General features: G+C 35.1%; 1 protein-coding gene across 2 annotated transcripts; it reads left to right on the forward strand.

The window, feature by feature from the left end:
* Window positions 1-7: 7 nt before the first annotated feature.
* CCDC125 (coiled-coil domain containing 125) lies at window positions 8-13,404 on the forward strand. 2 transcript variants are annotated; one of them, XM_085322060.1, is made up of 11 exons: window positions 8-372; window positions 2,024-2,082; window positions 3,201-3,287; window positions 4,141-4,218; window positions 5,051-5,136; window positions 7,362-7,444; window positions 8,376-8,491; window positions 9,656-9,763; window positions 10,822-10,993; window positions 12,363-12,496; window positions 12,629-13,404. In XM_085322060.1, exons 1-11 carry the CDS (start codon window positions 93-95, stop codon window positions 12,971-12,973), a joined length of 1,548 nt encoding a protein of 515 aa, XP_085178186.1. In that variant the 5' UTR covers window positions 8-92; the 3' UTR covers window positions 12,974-13,404. The 2 variants fall into 2 exon arrangements, with proteins under 2 accessions (XP_085178186.1, XP_085178187.1); XM_085322061.1 differs by lacking the exons at window positions 2,024-2,082; window positions 3,201-3,287 and having other exon boundaries at window positions 143-372.
* The last annotated feature ends 2,198 nt before the right edge of the window (window positions 13,405-15,602 follow it).

Below are 15,602 nucleotides of genomic sequence, written 5' to 3' on the forward strand. Positions count from 1 at the left end.
TAGATTCAAATATCTGTTGCTTTGGAAGAGACATTGCTTGCAGTTAAGTGCCCTCAATTGAAAATAAGTAAATAAACAAAAGGGAGGCRGAGATGCAGGACGCTGAAGAGGATGACATGGTGTGCGGAGACTTGGGGAATGGACTTGGGAGAAGACCTGGAGGCGTCTATGAAGTGGAAGATTTACAAAACTCCTATCCATTTAGACCTAGGAAAGGGTCTGCAAAGGTTTGCAGCTCTCCCTTGTCAACAAAGAGAGGAGAAGAAAATGATACCGCAGTTTCTCCCGGTTCAAAACAAAACRGTTCTTATGATGGATTGTCCAAAAAGCTTGGAGTTGTACTCGCTAGTTCRAGCCAACAAAATAGTTGTGGTAAGACTAATTTACAGTTATTATTCACCACTCATCCTTTTCTAAATCTGTTTGCAAAATCGAGAGGTTCAGCTACTTCACAAGTTAGTRTCAAGTTTAATTCAAACTGTTTGCAAGAACAATTAAAATCTCTGAAATATTAATACGCGTTGCGTTCCGATCTAATGCAGTGTCACAGGTTAACTTTTGTAGCCTTTAGGCCCCGTTTTGAGTCGCTATGTGGTTAGTGTTGCAATAGGCAATACTCGGTGCAGTTGAGGCAGTAAAGTGGTCTCTGCTCCTAGCTTTTCCTCCAAAAATGTTAAAARCCGCAGTGGACATTATGTTAACTTTTTCTTTTCGATTAATCAGTCTGTGGCCCTTTTTAGTGTGAAATGGGCTCTGCTTTCGAAAGTGAGGTTTAGCAAAGTATCCTTTGACAGGGCAGAGGGGGCAGACAGGGTTGGGTTTTTCTCTCTMTMTMTATATGTGTGTGTGTGTGCATATATGTATGTGTATATGAGTATGCATATGTACATATATATGAAAACTATGTATGTGTGTGTGTATCTGTCTGTAAAGTGGAGTGGAACTGTCCTGTTTGGCTTGCTTGGTCTGTTTCCCTGAGCAAGTATGTGAACTGAGTTCATGGCCAAGTAAAATCTTGTTTGTTATTTAGTTGAAATTTGGATTGGCATAGTTTTGAGGATAAGAAGTCACTYTTATAATCTGTGTGTCTCTATTCTTTCAACAGTGGTGCTCAATTTTTTGTGAGGTTAGCAATGCTATGAGTAAAATAAAATAACAGGTAGTGCTGTTCATTACAATTTAACTTCTGCCTTTCCTTTATTTTTTTTAGCCACTTCTAATATTTTGACCAAAGTATTTCTGTATGATTTATTTCTCTCTGTTACAAGTCCCCACCATCCTCTCCCYGCAGTGCAGTAAGCTAACCCATGTAATTATTCTTTTTGGTTTCAGCAGCATTGGTGAGAAGACGTTACAAAGACAGTGTAATTGTAATTGTTTTCGGTGTGCTTCTGTCAGTGCTCTCTATGATGCTATCTTAGATCTAGCATTACAATCTCCATAAAAGCAAGACTTAAGCCCACATGAATCCAACTTTTATTTAGTAGGAAACTGCGTGTTAATATATCTCTGTGGTGCTCAGTTTGAGGGAAAATTGTACCAATGGTAACTGTTTATTTAAAGGAGCATTATATTTTATGGAATATTCCACCAGTGTCCTTCACCTGGTTCTCTTGAAAATCATGCATACTTCTCTACAGTGCTAACTACTGTTGTGTTGATTTTGATTGTTGAAAAGCTGCAATTAAAAAAAGGATTTAAAGACATTAATTTTTCATGAGAGAAGATGACAATTCTGTTTTTTCTTTATTTTTAAAAGAAAAACCTAAAATTCTACTGATTTTAGATCTCTTTCTAACTGATTCTTTTTCCAGCTTGGCTACTCTTAAATATGAGAGTGTGTGTTTGAGTTTACTGTTTAAATATTTCTTAAATCTGCTTATTAGCCCCAGAAGAAAAAAAAACACAAAGCTGAAAATTCACCTCTACATGTTCCTAGTTTTCACACTAAAGCAAACTTTCATATTTTCTTTTGTAAATATTTTAGTATTTCACATTTTAGTACCTCTTATGCATCTTACAGTGTCTGATTCTGAAGTTTCAAATGAAGAACTCCAGCAACAACTTCAAGAAGCTCTAGAGGTTAGTAACAGCACCAAGTCTACTGTTTTTGAAATCTGCATTTTTGTATTTAAAAAAACAAATACCCAACCTAGCCCTTTTAAGCTCAGCATTGTCTTTGTAAGCTGATCAAATAAATCGATATGAAAAAACAAGAAACAAAACAGTGGCCTTCAGATTAATTTCATAATAAAATAATTTCACGAGAAAATAAAAATATTCTAGGATGATGAATGGGTAAGAGTGCTTGGGCTCAATCCTTTGGTCTAATTAGTACTCTTCAGGAGTTTAACTGTCATCAACGCCCTTTAGCTTAAGTAATTCCTGAGTAGTTCCTCTTACGTAAGGAGCTGGGCCTCCATATCAGGCATTTAAGAGCACATTTGGGAGAGAATAAAATCACATATTCTGTGAATTTTCTGTGTACTCCTGCAATTTAAACATTACATAACTCAAAAGATTCTACAAAGTGAGAGGATGCTCACACAATATAAAGTGGAAAGCTAGCATATAGTGTTTGTGTTTCTATTTCACAGGTTAGAATTACTAAGAAAAACAGCCTTTTTTGATACTAAGGTACTTGAATTCTTTGTTGTGTAGGGAACTGATTCATCTTTTGTGATCTGTAAGGTATCAGAGGGTGGTCTGTGAAATGATTGCCATTCTTTTCCTCCTTTTCTCAGATAAGCATATAAGTAAGCAAGAGAGGAGAAAATGAAAGTTCATAATTGACTATTCAGAGACTAGTATTGCTTTTATGTAATTGTAGTTAGGTTCTTGTGGAAATGCTGCCCAAGATGCTGTGTGGAATTCTGTGTGTGTGTGTGTGTGTGTGTGTGTGTGTGTTTTTCCTGAGATGAGTAGGTGTTTCTTTAGCAAGTCAGAACTGCAATAGTTTACTTTGCAAACCTGCTTGAAGAAAACACAGAAAATAATAACTACAAGTGTTCTTCACTAAGGATTTTGCTCTAGCATGCAATGCTAACGTTTCTGTGTCACAAGCTGTGACAAAAGACTTAAGCAAGAGGTAAGCAGGAAGGTTGTTACTTGAAGAGGGCAAATTTACATTGCTGTTACGATTGTGTTTTAACAGAATTGTCTTTGTTTTTACTCAGTGTTCCTATTTTATTTTGCCTCAGGAAGTTGAAATTTTAAAAGTTGAGCTTGAAGCTTCTCAAAGACAGCTTGAAGGAAAAGATGAAGCCCTAAGAATTTTACAGAACATGGTAGGAGTTGTTCTGAAATCATTTGGTCATTTAGTGGTCAAGAAAAGAAAACGAACATCTTCCTGCCATTCCCTAGAAACTTAGATACTTCCCACGGCTGTAGTTTAAAGCATTAAATCTGTAGGTGTATATAGACTTGGCTGTTACGATTTAGTACCTTTTCTGTGTAGCTCTATTACAGTTATTCAAGGAGACTTCAGTGTTGTAGCAAAATGTCACAAATTTATCCATGAGGGTCTAGCTATTTAATTGCCTTCTTTGCAGTCCTTCATGGTTTTTCTAGTGCTAGCAATTCTGTTGCAAAGCAATGAACTGAAAACATTTCTATTCCATCTATCATCTTGGAGTATGCATTAAATCTGTCATTAAATACWATAAATCACTCATGAGTGATTTATAGTATTTTTGTTTACTATCACGATCAACAATGTTGAAATCAATTGCTGTTTTTTTTAACTTAACTTGCATAATGCATTTATAGTTCTGCTGGTTTCTACCCTTGGATATTCATATTAAGTTATGTCCAGATCAAGCTATAAGTATGTTGTAACTAAGTCGTTTGAGAGTTGATTTTGTGATGTGGAAAAGCCCTAAAGAAGTTGTAATCTCTTTTCAAAATATGCTAAATTTTTTTGAATTGAAAAAACTACCAAGATTGAAACAGAAGTTCTTTACGCACTTCAGTGTCTTAGTGTCTTGAAATTAGAACCTGCTGGAACTTTGAAGTGAACTGCTAGTGCTTGTAGTTCTTCACACTCCTGTTTAGCCAAGAACTTTGATTTACAGTGATGTAAATTTGAAAATACGACTTTACTTAATTACAGTATTTGATGGATTTGTGCTTTTTCTACAGGCAGTATTTAACAAAGCCACTAGTCATACAAAAGCAATGCTTCAAAAAACTGAGGAAGAAAAGAGAGCTTTAGAAAAGGTAAGGATAGAAGTTTTCTTCACACCTGTGCAAAGATTTCCTTTTTCTATGCAAAATCATAATAGGCCATTGCTCCTAACCTGGCTTGTTATGGAATAAGGAGCGGTTGTACTGTTTTTTTTTTTTTTTTTTTTTTTTTTTTTTTCCTTGAACTGATACAGATCTAACATTAGTGTTGGGTTTTTTGAAAGTATTCTTATTCCTCTTTGATAGAAAGGGAAAAYGTTGATTTATCACTGTTCTGATCTGAATGTTTTCATCCTCTACTGTGTGCAGATAATACCTGAAAGATCCTAGAGTTCTCTCTCTATTTTTGGTTGCTCTTTGTTATAAGCTTTACAGTGCTTTATTTATACTGATGCTTAATTTTCACAGTATGATTTATTAATGAAGAACTTCCAAACAAGCCTAAGAAAGAACTACCGAATTTTAATAGGGAAGAACGAGAGGAGGAGGAAGAAGATACTGACCCTGCTTTGTTAATCTCAGATTTATGTTTTATTTCTTTTTTATGTGGCCTCTCCATAGAACAGTAAGGGAGGCATTTTAGAAATATGAAAATGTGATAGCATAAGTTTATTTTTGTCATAAGCCACTGCAACTGTTAGCTCATTCAGCATGGTCTGGAATTCATGGAGTAGTGATGGGAACCTTTCTGGTGTTTGGTACCACATTTATTAAAAAAAAAGATATAGATAGAGATACAGAGATTGTAGCGCCTATTGGCTGCCCAAATCTCTGTCAGTGCCAAACTCAGGACTAGCAGTTCACATCTCTTACTTTTATTGTCAGGCTGTTAATGAACTGCCACTGGTTTATTTTGTCTCTACAGGAAATAAATACTTTGCAATGGGAAATTGAGTTTGACCAGGATAGATTTAAAAACATAGAAGAGACCTGGAGAGAAAAATATGACAGGTATTCTACTCATGCTGTATATCTTTGGGGTTTTTAATTGCATTGAATGCTACATATTACCTTTCTTATGTTCCCTGTTTCATTTTGTCAGATTTTCTGTTTCTTCATATTTTTCTAACTTTCTGGATTTGGGAAGGCTTATGTATTTTTCATGCTAGTTACATTTATATGTTTCAATTAAAACTACTGAAATTAATAACTCAATTCTTTAATGTGTATATAAGTTGTCTTTATTAGGCTGGGTTTTCAATTCAGTCATATTACTTTATTATGTTAGCCCGTTAGAACCAGATCATCTTTATTTGCTTTAAATGGAAATGAGGCCTAGAAAATAATGGTATGTGCATGCATGTGGAAAGTGTGTGAACTTTCCTTTTTTTGTAGGTATGAGCATGAGTAAAATGGAATGTTTTTGAGATAGGTTGGTCAACTGGCTCTTTGTTTAAGTAAGAGTTTTCTGTACTAACAGCAGGTGTTGCCTTGTTAAGCAAGCGGAAGAAGCTAGAGGCACTAAATAAACAATGCAGTAACAGACATTGAAAACTGACCAGCAGGCTCCAGTTATTTAAAGGTGTAAGTGGTCTCTCTGATCTGTCAGAGTTACTTTAGTAGAGATTTTTTTTTTAATTTAAATTTTCAAACAGAATCAAAGAATAAGCCAATAATTTAAAATTGTTCGTGAGTTTTGTGAAGATGTTTTGTTTCTTTTTTGCCTCTTAACTTAGCTACAATTGTCAAAGAATGAAAAACCCTTTGGCTCTTCTAACCTACAAAAGTAGCAAGTGTTGCCAGTTTATTTGGAGTAAGAAAACTAGTATTAACAGTTGAAAACTAGAGATTGAAACATGGCTTTAGAAAACTGTAAGCAGCAGTAAGTTATGAGCTTAGGCAGCTTTGCTTTTTGATGTCCAAGACAACAAGATGAGGCAGAATGTGTATTTTCCTTTATTTGTTTAAATGAAAATGTTTCAGGTTAATAGTTAAACAAAACCCTGAAGTTACAGTTTGCTATATTTACTGACAGCTGAAGAGATGTACAAATAAAAAATTTAATTGCTTCAAGATTGAGGACTTCAGATTGATGTTTCCTTCTTGAATAGAAAAGTGGCAAAGTGCCAAGAAAGAATGTATTGTAAATGTATATTGTATGTTCTCATGTTGTAAAGCTTAAAAGTGTAGCTGTTCTCTAGAATGGTACTTAAAGATGCAGGAAATTTACTTTTTAAAATTAAGACCAGAGCCATATTGTTGTATGTTCAATAACAATCTAATATTTTGAAGGAAGTAAAAAATTGCTAGCAAGTGTTTCAGGAGTTCACAATTACAGATTTTATCAACAGTTTCTAATGGCAGTGTGATACTTAACCTCATCTCTTAGTTAAGCTCTGAAGTTTTTGGCATATGTTATGTTTACATATGAGTAGGGTTTTTTTAACATTCTCTTGCAAAACCTTTGAACATACTTTGACACAATTAAACTGTTTGTGCAAGAGTGTGTTTTAATTAAAATGGTCAGCCGATTTGAACAACACGTGTTATCTCAATTGCAGAGAAACCACAATATGAATGCAGCGATTCTCAGATTTTCTTCCCGCGGAGCCATGTGCAGAGTGGATAATTTAGGAGTGACTCTGCAGACGGTCTAGCCTTGTTCATTAGCCTTGGCTCAGTGCCAGCCAGACCAGGCCTATGCAGAGCTGCTCCTGCAGGTGTATTGCAGTCCTCAGTTCCTGCATGATCTATATTTTTCATTATTCAGAATATTTCATTGTTTCCAGCTGTTTGTCTTGGTGATGGCAAATTGATTATATTTTAAATACTATTACCATAATCTCCCATCAAAAAATGCTGGTTGCATAGAAGTTCATTCTTATCTATTTTTTTTTCAGGAAGCTAGTTAGGAGCAGTTTCAGGTTGTTTAGTGACCCCTGACTGGCAGGTCTATGTATAACAATATCTATACATAGTTAGCACTGGTACTGGTATGGAAACATTATATAAATTTTTACATAAACAATGCTATAAGTGAGGAAATATGTGTGAAAATGAATCCTCTTTATTTTTTCAATTTTGATTTTTTTTTCTTTAATCCGTGATTTTAATCCTAATTTTAATTTGCAGAAACATTAGATGCAGTATTTTAACAGGCTAATGACTTCTTTCATTTGAGTGCTCTTTTTAATAATTGTTTTAAAGATGATGCAGCCTTTCTCTAACTTCTGCAGGCTATATTGTGAAAATGCAGCTCTTAGGGAAACATTGAAACTGAGAACAGAAGAAGTTAAAACTCTTCAATCTGAAAATGCAAGTAAGCCACCAATAGCTGTTCCTCTTAAAATACTGTTTCTCTGGAATAATTGAGATCTTAACTGTGACTACAGCTTTCTGTCAGGATAAGTCTGTTATGTTAATGGCAGCTGGTATTAGTGGCTACACAGGAATCCTCTTCAAATAGACAGGTAGTGCCAGCTTTTCTTGTCACATTTAGATCACTTGAACTAAAAAATTCACGGAACCATAGCAGAAGTTGTTTGTATTCATAGCTTAAAAAATAGATCAAATCTGAAGGAAATACAYATATCTTATCTCACTGGGTTGGTGACACACTGGGTGTGAAGGGAAACAACTCTTCTGTGTTCCTTATGTTCTGGAAGGAGGGAACTCTTGGTCAGGACAACCACAGAATGCTCCTGCTGCAGTGAAAATTACCGTGAGGTGGCTTTAACATATCCACTTAGAGTCCAGTAGCATAAACTTTGAGATATTTAGCTTGTCAGCTTTAAAGTGGCATTTTCAAAGTGCAGATGGTGCAGAGATTTGGTTGGGTCGAATGGCTCAACCTCCTTTCCCTTATTTTCAGGTTCCACATAGTGTTTTTTTTTTTTTTTTTTTTTTTTTTTTTTTTTAAGAAAAGCTGAAATACATAATTATTTTCCCAATATTGTGTTTTTCTAAGAAAAGAGCAAGTGACTTAATTGTAAGCTTTTTTAAAAAAAGGAGAGAAGGAATACCGAGGAAAAGTAATATATGAGGTACTGTCTCTGTGAATGGGTCATCTCCTCTAAGAAAACACAGAAGAAAAGGTGGTTGGGATTTGAGTTTCTAGATCTATGTCATCTCATCATATTCCCAAACTGACGCTTAAGCCATGAAATTGCTTCATTTGGATGTAGTTAAACTCAGTTATTAAGAAATCAGAATGGCAAACTTTTAATTATTTTCACTGTTTTATTTCATAGTTTTGAATCAGCAGTGCTTGGAGTTTCTTGCAATGCTTGATGTGAAACAACAGAAGATGATTCAGGAAAATATGTCCTGGAATAAAAGTGACCTTACAGATGTTACAGGTCTTGAAGTAAGTATGGAGTCTGTTTTTCATGACARCTGGCTCAAAGATATGTTTATATTCAAAATATCTGTTGCTAAATTTTGCTTACTGATTATTTAACTGTTTCTTTGGACTTGATTCTTGCAAATGAAAACATGCCTTTGGATGCCTGTGAATCAGTTTTCTAGTTTTTGGTGCTCTGTGACTTCTATTTTGCAAAGAAAGAGTAGACAGAAGAAGCATCAGGCTATCTTTCACAGGCCAGCATGCATATTTATGTCTTCCTAATCTTTTAATTCCCAGTTCCCTGTCTACTGCATTTCTTTAATGAGTGGAAAAAAAATATATACTAATGAGATCTGCAGGGAGCAGCATAAACAGGCTGACAATTTTTGCCTTTAGGTCATCTTTTCCAGTAAACTGGAAGTACTCTATTTTGGCAAGTTTCTGATCGGTGGAAAATGCCCTAGTAACCTCACTGACCTGTCTAAGAACATAAGGGGATGACCAAGATTCCATCTTATACATTGCAAAGTCTCATGTCCCAGACTGCACTTTGGAAGTCTGTATTCCAAATTTTCTTTGCTTATAAGATTAAAAAGTAGACTGTATAATATGAAACATTTATTAATGTTTCTGGACATGTTCAAGCTGGCAAGATCATGCTGTAAGACTTTCCTTTTTTTTTTGCTATCCACTTCAAAGTGATAGCTGGTGGGGATCAGTATTTACAGGGATATATTTACGTACAGATTCACTGGAATGTAGTCATGGCTTTGTGTGTGTGTGTGTGTGTGTGTGTGTGTGTGTGTGTGTGTGTGTTAGCACACTGCTTATTTCATCTCAATTTTCTTGAGCATTGCCATGTGGGTAATGCAAATTACCCACATGAAAAGGAACTGAATTTTTTTAAGCCCATCTCCTTTGCAGCCCTTAATGACAGTGAGTTTAGATTTGAACAGATAATATGCATAATTCCCCAAAAGTACTACATTTAGGATAGATATGAGATTAGTGCTAAAAATTACATTTCATGCTTGTCATTTTGAATCAAAAGAAATCATGTTTTTTTGTTTGTTTTTTTATGGTTTGTGGTTTCAGGATGTTTTGTTGGTAGCTTTCTGGCATCTCTTGGGTTGTTTTGTGTGTACAGATAGTTACTTAATTGGTGATTTGTTTTTGGATTTAAAGCTGGCAGTTCTTGGAGCCTGCACCTGCAGTGCTTCTGGAGGGCAACCTTGTTCCTGTGCTAAAATGTCAGCTGTAACTCGAAAACAACTTCTTCAGCTCAAGCAAGAGGTAATGCTGCCTGACTTAAATGTGAACAAGCAGAAGATTGTGTGTGCTCAAAATCAAATAAAGGCAAAAACGCCCTACCTGCAACTTAGGTGAATTGATGTATTTTGAAACAAGACTGCTTTTCAGAAATACGTAATCTTTGTAGTACCCTAACTTTTGCTGATGTGGAACTGTAGTATAAATCAGTTCTACTTATAAAAAGTTTTTTCTCATTTTTCTGTTGTAGTCTCTTTCTATTTCCTTCTGCCTATATTTTTTTTAACTATAAGAAATAGATGCACTCAAAAAATATAATTTTGTAATCTGAATGTGGGCTACTGCTGAAAGGGATGGCTTCCCTTCGTTCTTTGCAGTGCATTCCATGTCTTCCCTTGTGCTGGCATCAGCATTTACAAGGCTGTGCTGCCAGCTAGATCATGGAGCTGGTCTTGTTAAAAACTATTTATATCACCTTCAGGTCAATAAAATGATTTTTAAGCACTTAAATTTTTTGAATTTAGTTAAACTTACAGTTTTAGATATTACGAATTTGCTTGCTCGTGGTCCTAACATGGAAGTTCCACTTGAAACGCTAATTTTGAAACTACTGTTATGTCCCTGTTGTACCAAGGTTATTATCTCTTTCTCTTGCTCCTGTGCATAGGGTCAGTTGGTATGGGATATTCCAGCTCTCTTCAAGCTTTACTGCACAGGGGGAGATAAATAGTGCTACTTGCAGCCATTTATTGCAGTCTGTAGATGGGTGTTTTGTCCATGCAAAGAAAGGGAAGGGTAAGGACTTCAATTTCCATTTCAAAATGTGTTTCTTAATGTAGCAAGAAAACATTTAGTTTGGTTTCCACCACTTCTCTGATGATATGTATTTAAGATTTGTCTGACTTCTCTTCAGTCCCCTTTAACTGCACAGGCCTGCCTTCAGCCTCACTGTGGTGATCTGATAACATGAAAGTTTTGACTTGTGTTAGTGGCTTCAGCCTGTCTCTTAATCTACATTTTTAAATCTGCTGTTGCTTTCAAATTGCTTAATATGCTTCAATTTTTCTCTGAATTACAACCAGATGGAACTTCTCAAGAAGAGTAAAGATGAAGCTTTTATGATGGCAGATGCCTTCAGAATTGCATTTGAGCAGCAGCTAATGCAGAGGAAGGACCAGGCCCTGAGGCTTGCGGAAATGAATAAAATTAAAAAGGAAACAAAATTTATAAGCTGGAGACATCTGAAGGAGGATGGTAACTGGGCATGCTGTGTAACTGTTACAGTTGAATAGAGAAGTTAGCTGGCTAACTTGCTTGCTGCATCAAACGTATGGCTGTGGCTTAATTGCCGGGGCTTCTGAAGAGTCGAGAAGAGGGGAACAACATTATGTCAAAACCCAAAATACATTAAGTAGCGTACTATGGAGTTCTGCCAGAAGCTTTACATATGTGATACAGGATATCCATGTATAAGTGGAATGTTACAGTATTCATTATGTAAATACTGATGTATGACACTGGAGTTATCAGGCTAGGCTTTTAATGTAGCCTTTTTCTATTACACATGCTTGAACTATATTATCTGAGTTACACCTTATCTATTTTAAAATGATTTATCTAGAATGATAATACCATCCTGGATATTTAAGATGATTATTATGAAAACAACAAAAGATATTGTCTGGCATGTTTAACCTGGTCATCTTAAGATGCTGTGAACAGTTTAAATATTTTTATGTAAAAATTAGTTCAATATAAGATTTATGGAAGGAGTATAAATGTGAAGAAGTCTATACTAAGCTTTCACTGAAATGCTGCATACAAAATTTTCTGTTTTTGCGAACATTTTTAGTTTTTGATTTTTTATATATATATATCTACATATAGTATATATTTATTAAAATTATACTTAACAGGTCATTTGTGAGTTACAGAGCACTCTGTAAAAGAGTAAGAGTTGTAATTATCCTTTCCTTTCTTAAGAGAAACATTAAGAGAAGTACTTCAGTGTTTATGTCACAGTCAAAACCATAGCAGAATTAGAAATRGAACCCACCTCCATATACATTGGAGTTAGCCATTGGCCTGTAGGTGGTAAGCTTAGGAGTCTGGTGTTCTGGGTTCCTTAGAGTGCCCTCAGGAGATAATACTAAAACAGAATACATATCTGTTTTCCCCTATACTGGTGTCATTGTTTCCAGGTTTTATATTCCAGTACATRTATTTCATAAATTGAATATATTAATCTTTTTAGAAATCTTAGAAACTTCTTAAAAACTTGTATCATTTTTTTTCTCAGTCTATCAAGTGTTTAAAAACAGATTACAAAGAGTTATTGCTTCACTAGAGCCAAAGTGTATTTTTTATATAGCAAAAAACTTTCGATTAGCCCATATTTGTGAAAAAGACTATATAGTCAGGAAGTTATGGTGAGGGTGGTGCTGTGTGCAAATAATGATGTTAGGTACACTAGAAGAAGCTATGACTTGCATCGCACTTTTAGAGGAGGTAGATCAGAATCCTGTTTTATTTGTGTTTATTTTATCCCAAGGTAATTGTGTTCTTACATAATACAGAGTTCATGTCATTTGTGATTCAGACAAAAAATAACCCTTTTTCTTAGGATGTGTCAAGTTGCAAGGAAACAAGAAAAGTCTGGGACAAAAATTATCAGGCCTGCTGTCTTCAGGTGTGGACTGTAGGAAAGTTGAAGAGCTAGACAATACTCACGAAATCCTTAAGATGTTAATTGATTTGGTTAGTATTTTTTTTTTTAACTGTTAAACATGAGTTCTTAAGAAATATAACTGTTGATCTACACAGAATGCTTTGTTCTTAGCTTATAAACTAGTGTCATTTTTTTTTYTTTTATTTTTAAAATAAATACAGCTAAATGACAAAGAAGAGGCTTTGGCTCATCAGAGAAAGGTTAGTTACATGCTAGCTCGTGCAATGGAGATGAAAGAGGATGCTTCAGAACAAAATACAGAGAACACCACTCTGAGGAATCGTCAATATAAAGCCTTGCAGTCTCAAGGGTCAACTGATCTTGTATACACATGCCGCCAAAACCTTGGTTCTCAAAACAATATTTGTCCTATTTCCCATACAGAAACATTTGACAATTCAGTAAAAATGCTTACAAAATCACATTCTTGGCCATCAGAGACTAAGTACTACGAAGAAAATGATTCACATGGAAAAACAGATGAAACTGTTGTAATCTCAATATAGACATCAGCTGCGATAAAGTTTTTTTTTAAAAAAGATCTTTTGGAAATGTCTAAAAACAAAGAAGCCTGCAGAAATTGAGCTCTCTTTTTATAAAACTTGGAATTAAATGCTAATCAGCACCTAATTTTGATTAGCATCTACTAAGAAAAAAACAGGAAAATCTATTTTATCAGCGTTTCTTTTGGAGATATTTCAACACTGATGCTAAAAACAATTCTCAAATTGTAAAGCCTTTTCTGTTTTGATTTTTTTTTCTTGCCCTGAGTGCCTTCTGCTGTAGACAGTCATAACAAGAAATTTTTGTCAGAATTAGGAAAATGACAATGTAGGTTAGTGATTTTTTTTTGCTATAAGGAAAGGTTATTCTTTTACTTTCTTTTTCCTCATACAACAACTGATACCCAAAATAAAGTTCACTGAGAAGTTTAAAAGTTACCTGTATTTTTTTTCCACCTTTAGGGTATTCTGAAAAGAAGGTATATATAAAGTATGGAAAGTACTGTGTTATATTGATTTTGTAGTTCTCTAAAATGACACCAACACTGGACACATTTCAAAAGACTGTGTATGTAGTAAGTAGTAGACTGCAACTTGTAGACTGCAATAGACTGAATTTGATTGTGATTTCAAAGACTGTCTATTTATATTTTTCATATACCTTTTGATTATTTACAGAGTCATTAAAGAAAAATCCTTAGGGTAAGTTTTTTTGCATACAATTCTGAAGGCAATCTAGAATGAAACTTCATTTTTATCTTCAGCTTGTTTTGTCTTGCTCAAAAAAACCCTCAGTTGCTTTACTGTTAATCAGATGATGTTATTTGAATGTTAGAATGTTTTTGCTTAATTTCAGGCTTTTGGTTGTAATACGATGTATTCTACTTCAAGAGAGAACTTGTTGAATACCAGAAAAATGTGACTTGCAGCTACTCATGAAATCACTCATACACTAATTGGTGAGAAGTTATTCATTCATTAATCAGTGGAGAAGCTGGAAAAACAAGAGTTGTTCCCAAGCTAGTTATGTGTTCACTGATGAGTACTTGACCATCTTTACTCTGATCTATTTTGGGTGCTCAAGGATGCTTGTAAAAAACACGAATCTGGTAAAAAGATTTTTAGCTCTTTTACTAGGTAATACTATCTAGAATAATTATTAATTCCTGTTTAAGATCTAGTGTGAAGATCTTACATGAAGTCCAAATCTTTTTTCAGTAGATGGCTCCTAATTTTTTGTAGAATAGTTGGTAGAATTGTCTGTCTAAAAAGCTGACCAAATTAAAGCTCAACACTTCACTTGATCCTTGGGGAATAATCTAGTCTTTGTAAGGCTTAGGTATGTGCACCCATTTAGTTCTGCCTCTCTAACAGAACAAAAAGTAGAGCTTGAATTCATCTTGGCGTTCAGTCTCACTGGTGCAGATGGACATTAAGATGCCCTGCCAGAGCTGAAGGGAAGAGCTTAGGATACCTGCCCAGACTCACGCTGATTCATCTCGATGCCCTTACGAGCTGCAAGAGAAACTACATACATGAGTGAGTGAAACAGTCTGTATTGTATTGGCCTCACTTGCAAAGATGATACTCTTGATTTCAAAGGAAAATGCGTTTTGTTCTGAAAACGAGGTCATAATGTATTCCATTTTATTATGTCTTACACTTAGTTTCCATCAGACTTATAAAACTATCCCTTAGTAATTATTTAAGGAGTATGTTCTCCAGTCTTCCCTAAAATGCATAGCATTAGTGAATGATGGTACCACAGCTCTACAGGGCCTTGAATGATAAAAACTCTCTTGCCCTTCATTCGCTATCCGGAAATAGGTCTCCGACACTGTGATTGATCCGAGCTCTGGTCTCCTTACTGCCTGCCTTGTGTGTGCAGCAGGTGATAGTGTTGGTTACAGGTTGGCTACAGATAMAAAATTATGTTGGTTTATGCTTATATCTGAAAAGATGGTCTTGTTTTTCTTTATTTTCAAATACAACAGGACACATTTCCCAGTTCATGATTAAGATCCACATGGGCCAAGTTGTCTGTGCACAAAACCAGAGTACAGGGAGTTCTTCCATATTTCGGTTTGTTTTCAGCCAATTTATTGACAAAATGTATGCGAGCCTTTCAAAGAAAGTTCACATTCAGTGTGATTGAAATGGGGGTTGAAACGTACACAGAAGGTTCATGTCTGGCTTTTATTCTGAACATACATAATCTTGAGGCCTTGAACTATTCTCTGTTTTCTCATCGCTCTATACCACAGTRAAGAGGTGGGAGGAGTAGGCAGCGTTGTTGCATACCCATTTTCTTTTTCAGAAGATACAGTTGCTGTAAAGTTGATGTTCACATCAAAACATATTTTTTCTTATTTTAAGTGCAGTTGCACTGAAGGGAGACAGAGTGGCATTTTGATCTGAGTGGAATGGGCAGAGAACAGCGAAAATATTATCTCAAATTATAGTAACTTTTTTGTGCTCCTACACCTTCCTGACGTACAATTCTGTGCAAGTGGGGGCAGTAGTATGGGCTATTAAAACATACATAACTTGAGCTAATTGAAATGATGGATTTCTAATATATAGGATTGTCATATCCTAAACCTCAAATCTTCAACTTCTTGGTGATACTTTA

This window comes from Rhea americana, unplaced genomic scaffold (assembly GCF_003343005.1).
Source record: "Rhea americana isolate MKP2758 unplaced genomic scaffold, rheAme1 scaffold_74, whole genome shotgun sequence".
Lineage (NCBI taxonomy): Eukaryota > Metazoa > Chordata > Aves > Rheiformes > Rheidae > Rhea > Rhea americana.